This window comes from Dasypus novemcinctus, chromosome 9 (genome assembly GCF_030445035.2).
Source record: "Dasypus novemcinctus isolate mDasNov1 chromosome 9, mDasNov1.1.hap2, whole genome shotgun sequence".
NCBI classification, from domain to species: domain Eukaryota; kingdom Metazoa; phylum Chordata; class Mammalia; order Cingulata; family Dasypodidae; genus Dasypus; species Dasypus novemcinctus.
The window spans coordinates 131,964,088-131,980,022 of record NC_080681.1 but is presented as its reverse complement, the minus strand read 5'-3'; the positions used below and the strand labels follow the sequence as shown (position 1 = coordinate 131,980,022).

General features: G+C 64.5%; 2 protein-coding genes across 3 annotated transcripts in view; one reads left to right on the top strand and one right to left on the bottom strand.

Annotated features, from left to right (window-relative positions):
- SAMD11 (sterile alpha motif domain containing 11) overlaps positions 1-4,822 on the top strand; it is an 18,988-nt gene extending 14,166 nt beyond the window's left edge. The window contains 8 exon segments of the mRNA XM_058304703.2: positions 1,392-1,554; positions 2,598-2,713; positions 2,885-2,963; positions 3,033-3,203; positions 3,205-3,524; positions 3,631-3,749; positions 3,991-4,101; positions 4,187-4,822. Coding sequence (XP_058160686.1) covers positions 1,392-1,554; positions 2,598-2,713; positions 2,885-2,963; positions 3,033-3,203; positions 3,205-3,524; positions 3,631-3,749; positions 3,991-4,101; positions 4,187-4,429 — 1,322 coding nt within the window. The 3' untranslated portion in view covers positions 4,430-4,822.
- On the bottom strand, positions 4,773-15,935 carry NOC2L (NOC2 like nucleolar associated transcriptional repressor). 2 transcript variants are annotated; one of them, XM_004483088.5, is made up of 19 exons: positions 15,837-15,935; positions 15,537-15,707; positions 14,258-14,441; positions 14,043-14,174; positions 13,320-13,440; positions 13,142-13,232; positions 12,076-12,154; positions 11,819-11,929; positions 11,338-11,451; positions 10,773-10,961; positions 10,434-10,573; positions 10,004-10,115; positions 8,111-8,224; positions 7,769-7,870; positions 6,543-6,686; positions 6,279-6,392; positions 5,558-5,690; positions 5,267-5,347; positions 4,773-5,055 (listed from the first exon to the last, which is right to left on the bottom strand). In XM_004483088.5, the coding sequence occupies exons 1-19, from the start codon at positions 15,860-15,862 to the stop codon at positions 4,955-4,957; spliced, it is 2,259 nt and encodes a 752-aa protein (XP_004483145.2). In that variant the 5' UTR covers positions 15,863-15,935; the 3' UTR covers positions 4,773-4,954. The 2 variants fall into 2 exon arrangements, with proteins under 2 accessions (XP_004483145.2, XP_004483146.2); XM_004483089.5 differs by having other exon boundaries at positions 14,258-14,432.

The window sequence follows — 15,935 nt, the reverse complement described above, 5'->3', positions numbered from 1 at the left end:
GAAACCGCGTAAGGGCGTGAGCCAGTGCGCATGTAGACCTGTGCCAGCAGCTGGGCACTCAGGCCTCGCACAGGCGCCGCGGTGGAGAGGTGGGGCGAGGACGGGGAGCCCTGGACAGGCCTGGGGAGGTCACAGGGACGCGACCAGGCAGCAGTTCAGGGTTTGGCACCTTGCCGACTCAAGAGGGCCCAGCTGGAGGTACCATCCGTCTGTCTTTCCTGGGTCTTACCCCCACCCTCTGTGGGGCTGCTTGAAAGTCCCATCCACTGTGGCCGGCAGTTGAGGGGAGCTGGGCTCCTCTGGCTGGAGCTGGATGGGGGACTCCGGGAAAGGGGCAAGGCTCTTCTTAGAGGAGGCACCAGGAGCCTGAATAATTCACCAAATGTTAATAATTTAAAAATCTTCCTTTTTAATTGCCCACCCTGCCCTGCCTGGGGCCTGCTCTGCAGCCAGCAAGAGGGAGGGGCACCCAGCGGCGGGCTTGGGGCTGTCAATCACCCCCCTCGCCCCCCTCCAGCACAGCCGCCTGTAAATAACCTCGGGCCGCCGGCGCGGGGGGCGCGGGGGCGGCGGGCCCGCTGGGATCAGTGCAGGCGGCCGCGCCGGCCTGGCTCTGCGGGCTGGCGTCCTGCCCGGCGCAGGAGCAACCTCCGCTTTTTGGGTAATTAATTTATAAACAGCGGTGGCGGCTGAGCTTGCACAAGTGGGGGCTGCGTGAGGGACTCAGGCCCCGCCTTGAGTGGAACGGAGGCTGCAGGGGTGAGGGGCGGATGGGTCAGAGTGAGTGTGCCCGCGTGTGGAGCGTGTGCCCTGTGTGCTGTACGGGCACATGTGTGCGCTCTCAGTGTCGCCTCTGACCTTGCAAGTTGTCTGGGGTACGGGGGGGTCTTTGGAATTTTCCTGCCTGCCTAGGAGCAGCCTCAGAGCCTGCAGCGTTGAGGCGCCATCTGCCCACCCCTCCTGGCCTCTGGGAGCTGGGCTCACTTGGACCTTGGCACAGCCCCCTCCTCCCCAGCCTTCCTTGCAGCCCTTGCCTGACAAGAGCATCCGACCTGCAGCCTCTCTCTTGCTGCCCTGCCCCGACACTGGGTTGACGGTCCTGAGAGCTCTCCCTCCTCTCACCTCTCTAGTTAGCACCGTGCCCACCTAGCCCCCTCCCCCCCAACATCTTCTAGCCTTGTTGCTTTGCAATGACTGTTTCTTCTGCCCTGTTGCATGCCGCTTGCCTTTACGTCCCAGGGCCTGGCACATAGTAGGGCCAGTCGGAGGACCTGCTCCCACTGGCTCCTGGACTCCTTGGTGCCTGGGAGGAGTCATTTGCTCCCTAGGGAGCTAAAGTCCACGGATCTCAGTCTCTGGGTCATGGTTGTTGTCCCCCCCCGCCCCCCCAGATCTCCAGAGGGTCCGGCAGGAGGTGGCAGCCACAGCTGCAAGGAGCCCCAACAGCCTGGAAGTTCACCTGCCCTTGGCCACAGCTGGTCAGCGTCGGAAGCAAGGCCTGGCTCCGCATCGGGAAGGCGCAGCCCCAGCAGCCGCCCTGTCCTTCCCAGACAGGTCTGGGACAAGAGGCAGGGCTGCCTTTGGGGGAGACGGGAGTGAGCTGACAGGAACGGCCCCGTATTCTCTGCTTGCTTCTGGGCTGCAAAGCTGGGGTGGGGCAGGGTTAGCATCCCATGTCCACAGGTCTGGGGTACCCAGCTCCCCTTTGCTGACACAGATGCACATGCCCCCCCATGTGGAAGGGGTGGGTGCCCCGAGTATGCGAGGCTCTGGTCTCCGTGCTGGGTTCAGGCTCCAGAAGGCCAGGGCAGGGGTGGGGTGACCGCTGCCTGTGCAGGGGCGTCAGGGGTGACCTGGTTTCCTCCGTGGCGGCCTCTGGAACAGCCGAGGGCCTCACTCCCTTCACAGGTAGCCGAGGGGCCTTCAGGGATTCAGGGAGACTGGGGAGTCCCAGGAGAGGGGCGTGTGGGCAGAGCAGGGGAGCAGGATGGCGTCCTGGAGAGGGCCCTCAAGAGGACTCGGAGGTGGGGTGGGCACCAAGAGGGGCTGGGGCTGGGGTCTGCCAGGCCCGTGTGGGGTCGAGAGCTTAGGAAGGGGGAACACTGGGGCACGAAGAGCCGCAGCGGCTCCCCATCGCCTCCCGCTTGGCTGGGCCGCGCGGCGCAGCCGCCGCTCCTCCGAGCACCCCCCGAGCCCCCCCGCGCCCCCCCGCACCAGCCCGGCGGCAAGTCTGCAGCTGCCTCTGCAGCCTCCGGGATTGCGCCTCATTACGCCCCGCCCGGGCCCGCCGGGTCCACGGGGGGCGGGCGGCGGGAGCTCCCCTGGCGGGCTCTGCGCGGTAATTACCGCTGCCATCGCGCCCGCCGCCCGCCGGGTCAGCGCCTCCGCGCCGCCGCCCGAGATTAATTGGCGCCGCCGGCGGGGGCGGGAGCGGCGCGCGACCCGAGCCAGCAGCAGAGGCGCGGCGACCGCCCGCCAGGCGGGCAATTAGGGAGGCGGCCCCGGGACGCGGGCGGGGGCGGGGGCGGCCCGGGGGCGGGCGGCTGGGGGCGGCGGCTCGACCCTGGAGCGCGCCCTCACCGCCCCGCCGCCCGCAGGGAGCTGTCTCAGCCGCCCCCCCTGCTGTCGCCGCAGACTGCCCCGCACATCACCCTGGGCCCCCACCTCAGGCCCCCGTTCCTGGGAGTGCCCTCGGCTCTGTGCCAGACCCCAGGTGAGGAGCGGGCGGGTCCTGGGGGGCCCGCGACGGCCTGCAGCGCGAGCCCACCGCCCGGGCCGCGGGGGTGCCTCCGACCCGCGTCCACCGCCCCCTGCCCGTCGGGGCCAGAGGCAGAGCGGGGGCACACGGGGCAGGCTGACGCTGCCGACTGTCGCCTCCGCCCAGGTTACGGCTTCCTGCCCCCCGCCCAGGCGGAAATGCTCGCCCGGCAGCAGGAGCTCCTGCGCAAGCAGAACCTGGCCCGGTAGGTGCCGCGCCCCGGCAGGGACGGGGGCAGCCCGCCCCGCCCCCACTGACTGCCTCCCTGGCCCAGGCTGGAGACGTCGGCAGAGCTGCTGCGGCAGAAGGAGCTGGAGAGGCCGCAGCCGCTGGCGCCCGAGCCCGCCCTGCGCCCGCCGGACGGCGCCGAGGAACTGCAGCGGCGCGGGGCCATGCTGGTGCTGAGGCACAGCTCCGCGCCCCTGCTGGCCCTGCCGCCCCAGGGCCCCCCCCACCCCGCCCAGGGAGCCCGCGCGCCGAGGCCCGCGGAAAGGGGTCCCGGGCCCAGCCTCAGCTCGGCCCAGTGAGTCCAAGGAGACTACAGGGGCCGGGCTCTGGGCACAGGATGGCCCCGAGGAGGAGCCCAAGGACTCAGACGGAGAAGACGCAGAGTCCGCGGCTGCAGGAGGCCGGGTCCCCACCCCAGGCCAGGTCCCAGGGTCAGGAAGGGCCGGTGCGGAGGGCAAGGGTCACCTTTCTGGGTCTACCCTGCCCCCCCCACTGCCCCAGGGCCTGCCCTACACCGTCAGCCCCTGCCTCCACACAGGTGGGCACCCCACTTGCCCTTGGAGGGCCCCAGGGAGGGGGGCTGTGGGGCAGGTAGAGGTCAGCAGTCAGGAGGGGATGTGCGTTGTAACATGCCCCCCCTTCAGGGGCCATGGGGGGACTCTCGGAGGAGGCAGCCCCCAGCCCTGAGGACGTGAGCAGGTGGAGCGTCGACGACGTGTGCAGCTTCGTGGGAGGCCTGGCTGGCTGCGCAGAGTATACAGCGGTGAGGGGCAGGGGCGCTGGTCTAAACCCCACCCCCTTTGCTTCTGCCGGGCACAAAGGGGTGTTTCTTTCATTTGAAGTGTTTTCTGTGAGTTGCACAAATAGTTCCATCCCTCCTGGCTACTCCCTCAGGAAACCTTTACACCCCCAGGAGGGCGGTGCCCCAGGCAGACTCTGCCCTTGCTGAGGGGAGGGGTCCCGCCAGTGCAAGGCTCCCTGTACTCAAGCGCCACGCCCCTCAGGTCTTCAGGGAACAGGGGATCGACGGGGAGACCCTGCCCCTGCTGACCGAGGAGCACCTGCTGACCACCATGGGCCTGAAGCTGGGGCCAGCCCTCAAGATCCGGGCTCAGGTGAGCCGTGGGGGGGGGCACGAAGCCTGCAGCCTGGCCCCGCCCCCAGGGGCCGTGCAGGACACCCACCCAGCCGTCTCTGCAGGTGGCGAAGCGCCTGGGCCGTGTCTTCTACATGGCCAGCTTCCCCGTGGCTCTGCCGCTGCAGCCACCAGCCGTGCGGGCACCAGCGTGCGAACTCACCGGAGAGCAGCCCTCGTCCCCAGCAACAGCCACCTCCCCCTATGGGGGGAGCCACGCCCTGGCGGCCCGGGCCTCACCCAAGCAGGAGAATGGGGCAGCAGCCCTGCCCCCAGGGCCCACAGACCCCTCCCAGCCGCTGTGCTGAGCGGGTGGCTGCTCTGTGCAGAGGAACCTCCGGACAGCTTATTTTTCCTTCTGGTTTTGGATGCAGCACACACGTCTTAGGAAAGGAACACGGCTCCAGCTTTGTGGAGGCAATTGCCAGCAATTGGCCTGGGCCTCTGCATCTGCAGGGCTGCAGACGAGCCAAAGGTGGACGGAGGCAGCAAGAGGCCGGCAGGGAGGCTCCGTCTGGACTGACCTGTAGGCTTTGGGCATTGAGGTCAGAGAAGGCTTAGAGCCTCGTCCCAGGGCTGCTTCCTTTCCTGACCCTGCCTCTGGGGCAGGGTCCACGGCGCCGGCCCCCATCCCTGAGGAACTGGCCTGGCTTGGGTACGTTTGATCTTTATGTCATAAAATAAAGCCCTGTCCACATTTACCATCCTCCCCCCGCTGTCTGGGGTGTCGGGGGGCACAGGCCCAGCTTGGCGCTGGCCAGGATGCCCTTGACCTCAACACACGGTGGGACCCCCAGGCAGCAGCCCCCACGGCCCACAGTGCTCCAGGGGCCTCAGTCCTCCTCGGAGAGCTGCAGGTCCTCCAGCGTGTCCTCCGGCCCCTGGGCCAGCAGCTGCAGCTCCCCAGGGCCCAGGCTCACTGCTGCACCTCCATCTGCAGGTGAGGGAGAGACCACACAAATCTTGCTTTACCAGGAAGAAAATAGCCTTGGAGGTTATTCATCACTAATTAATCATGGCACTAATTAATTCATCAGCACCACTGCTGCTGGCCGCCAGGGCTGACAGGAGCAGCTGGCCTGGCGTCTCTTGCAGCCCTACCCAGCCCCCAGCGCAGGGGCTCCTGGCCAGAGGACGGCACTCACCCTCTGTGTCGCTGCCTCCCTCCCCGCTGCTGCTGCTGGCGGCATCCTCTTCCTCCTCAGCTCTCAGGGGCCCAGGCGTCCCTGGGGACCAGGAAGGGCCTGTGTGAGGGACACTCACCCCCACAGACCCGCCAGGGCAGAGTGGGTGCAGCTCCACCAGGGGAGCCCCAGCAGTCCCACAAGGTTTCAGCAGGCGCCCCCAGTGCTGGGCCCCAAGTTACTCATCCCGGTGGCCACAGTGCCCCCGAAAGGCACCAGGATCCCCCCCACTCAGGGCACAGCCCCCCACACCCTTCTCCAGGAATTCTGACGCATCCTCCTCCCCGCTGTCAAGGTCGAAGAGGTCCTTAAGTGCCTTCCGGTCCTCGTCCTTCCTGTCTGCCACTTTCCGCCGCTTTATTTCTGGGAAGTTCAAGTCTTCCAGCTGGAAGGACCAGGACAAACAGAGTGGGGCACGGGGCAGGCTGCGGGCCTGGGCCGGAGGGGCCCACACTCCCCTCACCCCCAGTGCCGGCACCCCCAGCAGACACCGGGCTCCTGCTTGTCGCCCCCCACCCTGCTCACGGCCGTTTACGAGCAGTGACCCCTGTCCGTACCCCCTGCTGCTGCACCTGGACGGCAATGGCCCCACAGGACACAAAGGCCCCCTCCCCTGCTCCAGAATAGGGATCCTGGCCCCCAGACTCTGATTTGACCCTGCTTTGGAAATTCCCAGACACAGGCCCCTGTGGTCAGGGTCGCAGCTGATTCCTGAGGACACTGGCCTTGCCTGGGGCCCCTGCCCTCCCACTCGCAGGACAGACAGACACGGCAACAGCACACCACCCCAAGCCCCCCTCCCAGGCCAACACAAAGTTGTCTGTCTCCTCCCCACCCACCGTTCTGGTGCCTACAGGGTGGCCTGAGGGCAGAGGACGGTTTCCTGGCCCGAGCAGTGAGGGGACCGAAGTCGACTCTCTGCCCTGCCGCCTCCCCACTGCCAGGCCGAGGCCACGCAGGCCCCCAGCCTCACCCGCTCTTTGCCACTGATCTCCAGCTGGACTTCCCGGTCCCGAAGCTTCCTCCAGTGGCTGTAGTACTTGGCCAGCGGGGTCCCTTCCTCCCGAGTCTGCTTCTCCCAGGTATCCTGAAGGGAGGGTCCCGTCCTTGCTCAGCAAAACCTGGGGACGCTGGACCCTCAGTCCAGGGAGACATGCCCACCCTCCACCACTGTGCTGAGTGCACGAGGGCAGCGCCACCCCCAACCACTCCACGGGCCCAGACGCCCCAGGCTGACCACAGCCTGCAGGTCGGACACGCCGAAGGTGGCCCTCTGGCGGCGGCTTCGGATGTGCTCGGCATTCTCCTGCACCTTCTCCAGCAGCTGACGGACCTGCCGGCAGTAGTTTGCCACCTTGCACTCCCGGAGGAAGGATTTCAGCTGTAGGGGCAAGGGAAGGGCTGAGGGCTGTGTCCCTGCTCAGCCCAGGGCCGTGCAGGGGCAGGCAGGCGGCAGGGAGGCCCGTGCCGTGGCAGGCGGTGAATACGGGCCATTTAAGAGCAGAGTGTGTGCGCACGTGTGGGGCGATACGGTACTTCTATGCCCCCAGCCACAGGGCCACAAAGCAGGCTTTCAGGCCCATAGGCAGCCGGGAGGGCAACAAGCAAGGAAGCCTGACCTGCTGACCAGGGCAGGGACTAAAGCCACATCCAGCCAAGCACCTGCCTGTCAATAAAGCTTTATTGACACACAGCTGTGTACGAGTTGCCTGCAACTACTTTGATGCTTCAACGGGGTAGCAGAGCAGCTGGGAGAACCCCACAAGCTGCGAAAGTTCAAGATTTGACCCTTTGCTGAGAATACCTGCTGATCCTGCTCTAAACCGCAGCCCCCACTCAGGGACCTCACACCCAAAAAACAGGTACCTTTGAAGGCCAAGAGGACACACAAAAGGCAGAAGCTGATGCCATGCTTTGCACGCATGTGTGCGGCTGGCACACTGTGTGCTGTGCTTGCACATCTGCGTGCGCCCCACCCCCTATCTTCCCACCACACAGGCCTGAGGTTAGGGGGACTGATGCCAAACAGGGCAGCAGTGCCCCATCCTGTGAAGGGCACTAGCTTCCGGGGGTGGGCAGAGCTGGGATAAAAGCAAGCAGCCAGTGGGGCACGAGAAGCAACCTAGAAGGGCCCCGCCCCCACCCTGTCGTGCCAGGGAGAGCAAGACTGCCAGCACCACGCAGGAGAAGCATGCCAGGGCGGGGATGTGAGGCTCAGCCTGCCTGGGCCTGGGCCTGGGCCCCACGGTCATCCAGGAAGGCTCCCCCACTGCTCTAACTGTGGCTGCGGCTGCGTCAGGCTTGGGGAGCCCTGGGGAGGAGCCCCAGACCACCCAAGAGGCTCAGGCCCTCACCAGAGCATGCTGTAGCCCCCGTGAGCGCCCCTCTTTGTGCCTGACAGGCCTCAGATACCACGGGACCCAGGAGGGGTCTGGCCACTAGCCCAAGTGGCGGGACACAGACCTGCAGGACGGCAGGCAATGCCAGCTCTGGGAACGCGATGCTGTGGGCCTGGCTGTGGAAGTATTCGAGGCTGAGGTCGTACAGCTGCTCCAACAGCCCATCCTGTGGGTGAAGAGGGAGCCCTGTGCTCAGGACCTGGGGCGCGCCCCACCGCAGGCCAGCAGGTCAGCAGCGCTCCCCAGCCCTGCGATGTCCAGGGGCCAGCCAGGCTCCCCTACCCCACCCAGGAGCACTCCCTAGGCTGGGCCCCTCCACCCCACCCACCTGCCCATCCCTGCAGCCACCCTCTCTGCTGTCCTGACAGAAACCCCCACCCAGGATGCTGCCCTCAGGGACCCTCACCCGGTATGCCTTCTCCTGCAGGTTGGCGCTGGACAGCTTCAGAATCACAGCAAAGTTGAGGGGCTTGGAGCTCACGCGCCCCGGCTTCCTGTTGAAGTCTACTTGCTGGAAGACCTGCCGCAAAGGCACGTCCCTGCAGTGACACCACCGCCCAGGACCCAGCACCTGTGGTGACGCCACCCAGGCCAACACCCACCAGGGAGGCAAACCAGAAGACCCCAGTGCTGCTTCCCCCGAGCCCTGAATAGAAGGTCCTGGCCAAGGGCAAGGCGTATTCGCCCACCCCCTGCCCCCAGCCCGCCCGGTCCTTGGACTGACAGGAGGAGACAGGGACACTAGGCAACCCCACACGAGCCCTCACGGGGGCCACCAGGCTCCTGGCCACACAGGTTTTGGGGCTCAGGGTCACAGGGCCCCAAGGGAATCCTGTCCAGCAGGGGCCAGGCTCCGTCACAGCAGGTAGGACGAATGCGCATCCCCCAGGCTGCAAAAGCACCAGCCCTTTCCCACCCATCCACTGGGCCAGGAAGCCACAGGACAAGCCTCCAAACACCCAGGAAGGTCCCTCTGGGGCTACCACCATTCCAAACCTCGTCACACACGACTGCCAATGCCCTGGCCCAGGGCCAGCTCCCATACTAGGTTTGGCGGCACCAGCCCCAGGGCCCACGGGAAGGAAGGGGTCCACGGCGTGGCTTGGAGCTCAGGCACAGGCAGGCCTGGACTTTGGGCAGCCCCTCCAGCATTCCGCAGATGCAGCCAGCAGCCACCCACGATGGCCTCGGCTGTCCAGAAGCCTGTCCCCGCCAAGAGCGGGAGCCCACTCTGGCCTCTCAGCCAGCAGCCCCTCGCGTGGGGACCTGGGACAGGCACTGGTGCTCCTCAGGTGTGTACGGGGCAGCCTAAGGGTGGGACGCCGTGGGGGGCCAAGGGAGGCCCACACTGGAGGGCTCCAACAGATCCCATGTTGCCGGCAGACACTCAGCAGCTGAACTGAGTCACAGCCGTAAGAACGGGCGTGGAGGTGGCCAGCAATAAACTGGCCTAAGCAGGCCCGGCTCAAGCGAGGGCTGGGGTCTGGCTTCCCACCTGCCCAGCCAGCGAAGGGCACAGAGGCCCTGCAAGCCCAGTTTCTGCTGCCATGGTTTGCTTCTGATGGCAAAGGAGAGCCCACGTCACCCAGGGATGGAAGGCCATGCTGGACCAACTGAGCAGGGCCCTGCCCTGTGAGGACATCTGGGGGACCCCTGGCCTCCTGCTCTCACCTGAGCAGCCAGGGACAGAGAGAAAGAGGCAGCCAGCACACGAGGCGCTTGGGGACCAGAGGCTGGTGCAGACCAGGGCCGGCCACGAGCCCCAGCAGAGCGGACGGGCCTCCCCAGGGGGACCGTCGGCCTTGTGGGACTGTGCCAGGAAGAGCAGGAGCACGTCTGCCTTCCACTGCTCGTGCGTCCAGCAGGGGACGCTCCTGGGAGGGAGGGACAGTGGGTCCCAAGGAGCCAGGTCAGGCCTCGCTCATCAGAGGCTTTCTCGGCCCTGGACTCCAGTCTTCTACGCGCCTGAGCCATGAGCACACGCAGCGACACACGCAAACACGCACATGGGCACGTACACAGGGCTGTGGGACAGGGCTGTGCAGAGAGCACGGCTCTGGAACCCAGGCCTGGGCCCCGCCAAGCCTGCGCCACCTAATCCGGGACAAGAACCGTGTGGCCTCAGGCCTGCCCTGGTGGCACAATGCTGCACCGACCAGCACTCCTCGGCCTGGCGCTCAGCGGGGACGCGCTGCCCGTGCGATCCAGCCGGTCGACAGGACCCGCTCCTGCGGCCGACACGCAGACACCAGGGGTCGGCGGACAAGGTCCCCAGAGAGGACGCGGGGGCCCCGCTCACCTCCAGGATGAAGGGCAGCACGGGGATGAACGTGCCCGTGCTCTCCGACAGCAGCGTCAGGGCGCGCACGCAGTGCAAGCGCAGCGGGTAGAAGCGCGCCGTGGGCACCAGCCTGGGTGTGACGGGAGGGTAAGCGAGGCCCCTCAGGGCCCAGGAAAGGCAGGCCCAAGCTCCACAGCACAGGAGGGGAGGACTCGTCCCCTCGAGCTCAACCTCGGGGCCTGGTACGGGGTCACTGCTCGTCCAAGCCCCTCCCCTGCCTCGCTGTCAGCAGGACGCCCCTCCCAGATGAAGCCAAGGGCAGAGGAGCACTCAGAGCCAGGGGCCGCTCAGGCCTTGACCCCGGCTCCAGGCTGCCCCCCATCTCGACCCTCCAGGGCAGCCCCCCCGCCTCCTCTCCACCCTCAGGTCCCAGCCAAGCCCGCCTCACTTGATGCAGCCGATGATGACTTGAGAGAGGGGATAGACCAAAGGCTCAAGGGCTTCGCTGGGGCGGACGGAGCTGAGCACGCGGCACCACAGGTGGAGGCAGTGCACATACTGCCAGTTGTACACGGCCTGGTGCGTCTCCTGGAGAAACAAGGGGTGGGGGTTGGCGAGGCCATGAGTCTGCGGGACCCAGCAGGGCGCTCCTCCTCGCTGTCTGTGGGACCCCCCACCCAATCTGCCCCTCAGGCAGCACCCACATGTCCCCGTCCTTGGGCTGGGGGCTCCCCCGACAGGTGAGGCTTCTGCCTGGACTCCCCACCCAGCAGCCCAACCCTGGCACCTTCTTCCGCGTGGCCATGGCGTTGCGCAGGTGGATGGCCAGCTGGCGGATGTAGAGGAAGGCGTGCTGGTAGGACACACCCGTGTCCAGAGCCAACATCTCCGTCAGCGTCCGCTGCATGAAGGTGATCACTGGCAGGGCACCGGGGGACGTGAACTTGCAGTTCTTCACATACGTGATGTACATGTGCTGCCAGGGTCCCCGTCAAAGCTGACATGGAGCCTGCCGGGCCCTGAGGACCCCCGCCGGGCTCCAGGCTTTCCCTTCAGAACCCTGGCCCCACACACACAGCACAACCCGGCGGCTGCAACCCCATCCCCTCCATGCGGCCCCTCAGGCAACACTGGGGGGTCTCCTAAGACACCGATGGTAACGAGGGATGAACAGCCGTTCAGGAAATGAGGAACCCGGGGTCACAGGAAATGAGGAACCCGGGGTCACAGTGCAGCAAGGCCCAGCTTCAACGACTGTCACCACCCCACCCGCTCTCGGTGAGCTGCTACCTGGGGTCCCGGCGCCGGCCAGGGGCACGACCACAGGAGCAGGCCACAGCCCGCAGAGCTACCTTGAGAACAGGGCTCAGGAACGTGTCCTTCTTGTGCCGGCAAACTCGGACGAGGACCAGGAAAGCGTGCACGCGCAGGGTCTCCTCACCAGCACTCCACAAAACCACCATCCTCTGAGGAGGAAGAAGATTTCACTGCCCAGCGCCCCCAATCCAGAGTGCCTGCAGGAAGGGGTGGGAGCAGGCAGCCTCCTCAGGAGCCCCCGCCCGGCCTCCCCCAGGGGCTGCAGGCAGTCCTTCCCGGAGGACCCGGGTAGGTGGGCAGGAAAAGCGTAGAGAAACGATGGTGCCAAGGCCGCTACTCGCACACATGTGTGTAACAGATGTGCGTAAGCACACACACGAGAAGCACAGCTCATTGTGGCGCCTATCAAGACAGCAAAGAGCCCCCTCGCAGAGCATGGCCTCACACGCCGAGAAGCCCGGGGTCAGGGCTGGGAGGTGTGCGCAGGTGTGCAGAGATGACAGGGAGCCCTCCCACCTTCAGCAGCATGCGGCACTGTTTGGGGAAGGTCAGGTAGTAGGGCACCAGGTGGCTTATGTGCTGCAGAACGGCTGCTGCCACCGTCGCCTCCGTCAAGCAGGTGACCAGCTGGGAAAGAGAAGGGAGTAGACACTGAGGCCCCAAGGCTACCCACAGGCCCAAGAGGCTCAGGCCAGAGCACTGGACATGGCCAGGCCTGGACCAGCAAGGAAGGCACTCCAGACCCCCACCCCCACCCCTGGCCTGCACCACACCTGTATGACTGAGCTCAGGTAAGCCTTGATGTCCAGACGGAGCTTCCCCCAGAGGGGGCTGCCGGTCGGCTGCACTGGCCTGCAGAGAACCCCCACTGCCACGTGAACCCCTGCTGCTCAGACACAATGCTGCCCAGTGACAGTGCCCCTGACCTGAGGACACACCAGGAAGGAGCCGTCTCCTCCCCACTGTAAGCCCAGATGGATGGACACGAGGCTGCACCAACCTGCTCTCAAGGAGACGCCTCTCCCCATGGTGCCAGACCAGTGCCCTCAGGGAGCAGCGCCAGCCCCTCTTCAAACCAGCCGGCACAGCCAGAGAGCCAAGGAGCTGCCCTCCACGTATCTCAAACGCTTGCCAGCCCTGACCAAGTCCAGCCCAAGGCCCCAGGGACTCTTAACCTCTAGCTCCCTCACTCGACGGACACACAGGGTGCCCCCTTCCAGACTCCTGCCCAAGTTCCAGACCCCTCAGCCAGCACCCAAAACCTCTGGGATCGCACCCGGGCACCTGGGGAGTCTAACCTGGATACCACCAACTGGCACTGCAGACAGGTACCCTTCAGCCTATAAGGACTTTAGAAAAGGCTGAGACGCCACCGTTCATGAGTTTAGTTTCACCTAAGAATGCAGGTGCTCGGCCTCACTTGGGCACCTGGAAGACCTGACAACAGCAGCCAACCTTACAGTGAATTCCCCAAGGGCATTTCCCCTCAGCCTTCACACATCTTCCAGAAGAGCAGACATTCAAAAAAGTCTACTGAAATGCACAAAGGACAAAGGGTAGGGGCCTTCGGTGCCCCCACCAGCCTGCCATCCTCATGCCACCTGGCTCCAGGGCCAGTTTAGAGGTACCCGCAGCCCCCTCCCCAAACCCATCCCCCTCACTCAGTCACCACACCTGTTCTTGTTCCTTTTCTTCCTCCACCCTCCACCTGTCTTCTGCCAGCATCCCTGCCTCCTTCAGGAAACTCCATCCACTTAGACATACTCTCCTGGACCAGCCCTGACCACACCCCACGACCCCCAAAGAGCCTGGATGGATAAGCACTCCCTCTTCTTTCACCTGCCACTATCCTTCGAGGCCTTTCCAAACAGCAGCTTCTGCAGGCAGCCAGCGAGGTCTCTCACACAGAAGGTAACTACAGCGTTGAACACTGCAGGGAAGCCACAAAGGCTGCTGAGACCCACGCGCAGAACAGAAAGGCTGGGTCCTGGGTTCCCAACCCTCGTCTCCAGCTCACCAGCACCATCCGTGACCTGGAATTTGCCAGCCTCAGCAGCTTCTGGGTCTCCCTGGGTGGTGGCCACTGCTGCTCGGAAGGCCTGCACCAGCTCGTGGAAGAGCTTGGGAGTGAGGTGCTGCTGCAGAGACGGAAACCAAGCACACTGGGAGACCTTCATTGGGCAGAGCAAGCGACAGCCCAGGTCCCAAGAGCTTTATGAAGCAAGGCGCCTCTCACCCCCATCCTCAGCCACGTTCTCAGACACGGCAGGGGGAGGTTTGCAGGTCACTGAGCCAGGATCCAAAACCCTCACAAGAGGGCAGGAGTCAGCTTGGGGGCCTCAGGTAGGGGGTTCAAGCTCCTGGATCCTGGGCCACAGCAGCTCCCAAGTTGTATCTGGAGTTCACCCTCTCCCCAGACCTGGCTCCACCAACCAAAAAAAGAAGAGTGTCCCCCACAGGGACTTCTGACAGCAGGGAACCCAAAAAAGAAAACTGAGACAGGACCAGCAAGCCAGGAAGGGAACCAGCTGAACCCCAGGGTCTCTAACCAGAGAAAAGGATACAGGCCCAGGGCCGCCTACACACAGGAGAAACTGTGCAGTTCCTTCGTGCAGATCACAACTCCAGATTCCCAAGTCCCAGAGAAGGGTTCCTCCCAGAAGAGGCACCTCAGGTCAGGTGAGTGCAGAGCCTTTGCCCCAGGTGAGAAAACCCAACTGCCCATCCCGCCACTTCTCACTTTTGCCGCCTGCTTCCATCGCTCAACCATGGCTAGGGTAACAGGGGCAGAGTCCTTCTTCTCCTTTAGTCCTCCAGGAATTCTGTCACTGTCCTCCCTGTCCTCCGCTCCATCCTCCTCCTCACTTGCTTCCTACATCAGACACAAAAAGTCAGGATGGAGCAAGATGAGGAGGCCACCAGGGACCCCCTCCCCAACAGTGCCAAGGCCCCCACCTCCAAAGTGTCTGGCAGGGCATGAAACTGCTGCTCTTCATCCTCAGAGCTGTCAGAGTCACTGAAGTCGAGCAGGCTCTGGTCATTCTCCTGCAGGAACTTGTAGAACTCGGGGTCCTTGTCCTTCAGCCGAGAGAGCTGGTCCTTGTGCTCAGAGGCACGGCCTTTTCGCCGGCTAAGAAGGCTGGAGGTCGGTAAGCCCAGCCAACTGTGGGGTGGCTTCCTGTCCCCACCACACTACCAGCCTGCTTGTCTCCAGAGAGCCAAGGAGGCAGGTCTGGTTCCTCCAGGACAGCTACCAATAAGCCAAGACAAGGAGTGCTTATGTTTCTCTCCTAAGCCCTCGATGGCCACTTTTACGTCTCCAAGCATTAAAGTTTAGGACGTGCATCTCAAACCCAACACACGACGCTGTGCTAATGGCACACGCATTCCTTCCAAAACTTGTTCAACCCATACCCTACACTGTCGCAGGTGATGGTGACTCCCTTCTTCCAGGTGCTTAGGCAAAAGCCTGCAGCATTGCTTAAGCCTCTCTTCTCTCACCCCTACCCACTATGCAACCTACCAGAAACCCCGTTAGAAGCATCTTCGAAACTAGTCTGTGCTACCACACTGATTCAGACCCGTTGCTTCACAACCGCTGTAACACCCTCCAAATAGGTAGCCCTGTTTCCACTGCTGAAAACGCTAAGGCAACTGCTGTTTTGTAGAGAGATCTTACAGTAGTCCAAAGACCTGGCTCCTCACAATCTCCAGGACTTCTCACTTCACTTCCTCTCCTGCAGTCACATTTGCTGTCCTCCAAGCAGTGAGACATGCTCCCGCTTCTGGCCTTTTACTTTTCTCACTACTTAGTCATGAGCATGCCGTACCATACTCGAACCTAACTCCCTAGTCTCCGCTAAATAATCACCTCTTCAGTTTTCCCTTCCTCACTGAATGGCAACAACTGTCCGCCTCCCAACACTCCCTGTTCTTAGAGACACTTGTTTCTCCTTTCCCTCCACAGTATCCACCTCATCTAACTCACTATTCCTGCGAGCCATTCCGCTACAAGGTCCCTACACCGGAGAAGACCCTTCGTGTTGTTCACTAAACCTAAAAGAGCGCTAGATCCGAACACTCAAAAACCATCGAATCAGACAACTGAGTGAACGGCAGGAGCTGGGGGTAGGGGTCAGAGGGCCTCAGCCCCGAGGCCCTGGAGGCGCGGCGGGTCAGGACGAGGAAGGGGGTCCTGGCCACGGGGTCCGTGGGAGACGTCCCACTCACTCACCTGGCCGAGGGGCTCCCGCCTGGCCCACCGGGGCCCCGCGCAGCTTCGCGCGCCATCCGCGTTTCCGCCTCCGGGACGCCCTCGGGCTCGGGCTCGGGCTCGGGCTCGGGCTCGGACTCAGAATCAAAGCCCGAGGCCAGAAACTCGTCCACCGTCAGCTCCGCCAGGCGCCTGCGGACCACGACGTCGGCGTCACAGCCCGCGCCAGCCCAGCTCGCCCCGGCCCCGCCACCCCGGGAGACCAGGCGAGGGGACCCCGCAGCCGCGGGAGGCCGAGTCGGTTCTCGGACCCGAACTCACCGCTTTCGGCTCCGTGCCGCCGCCATAGCAGCCAGCCCGCAGCGTGCGCCCCACTTCCGGCCCCAGAAGGCTGCGCGCGCCCACGTTCTTCCGGCAGGC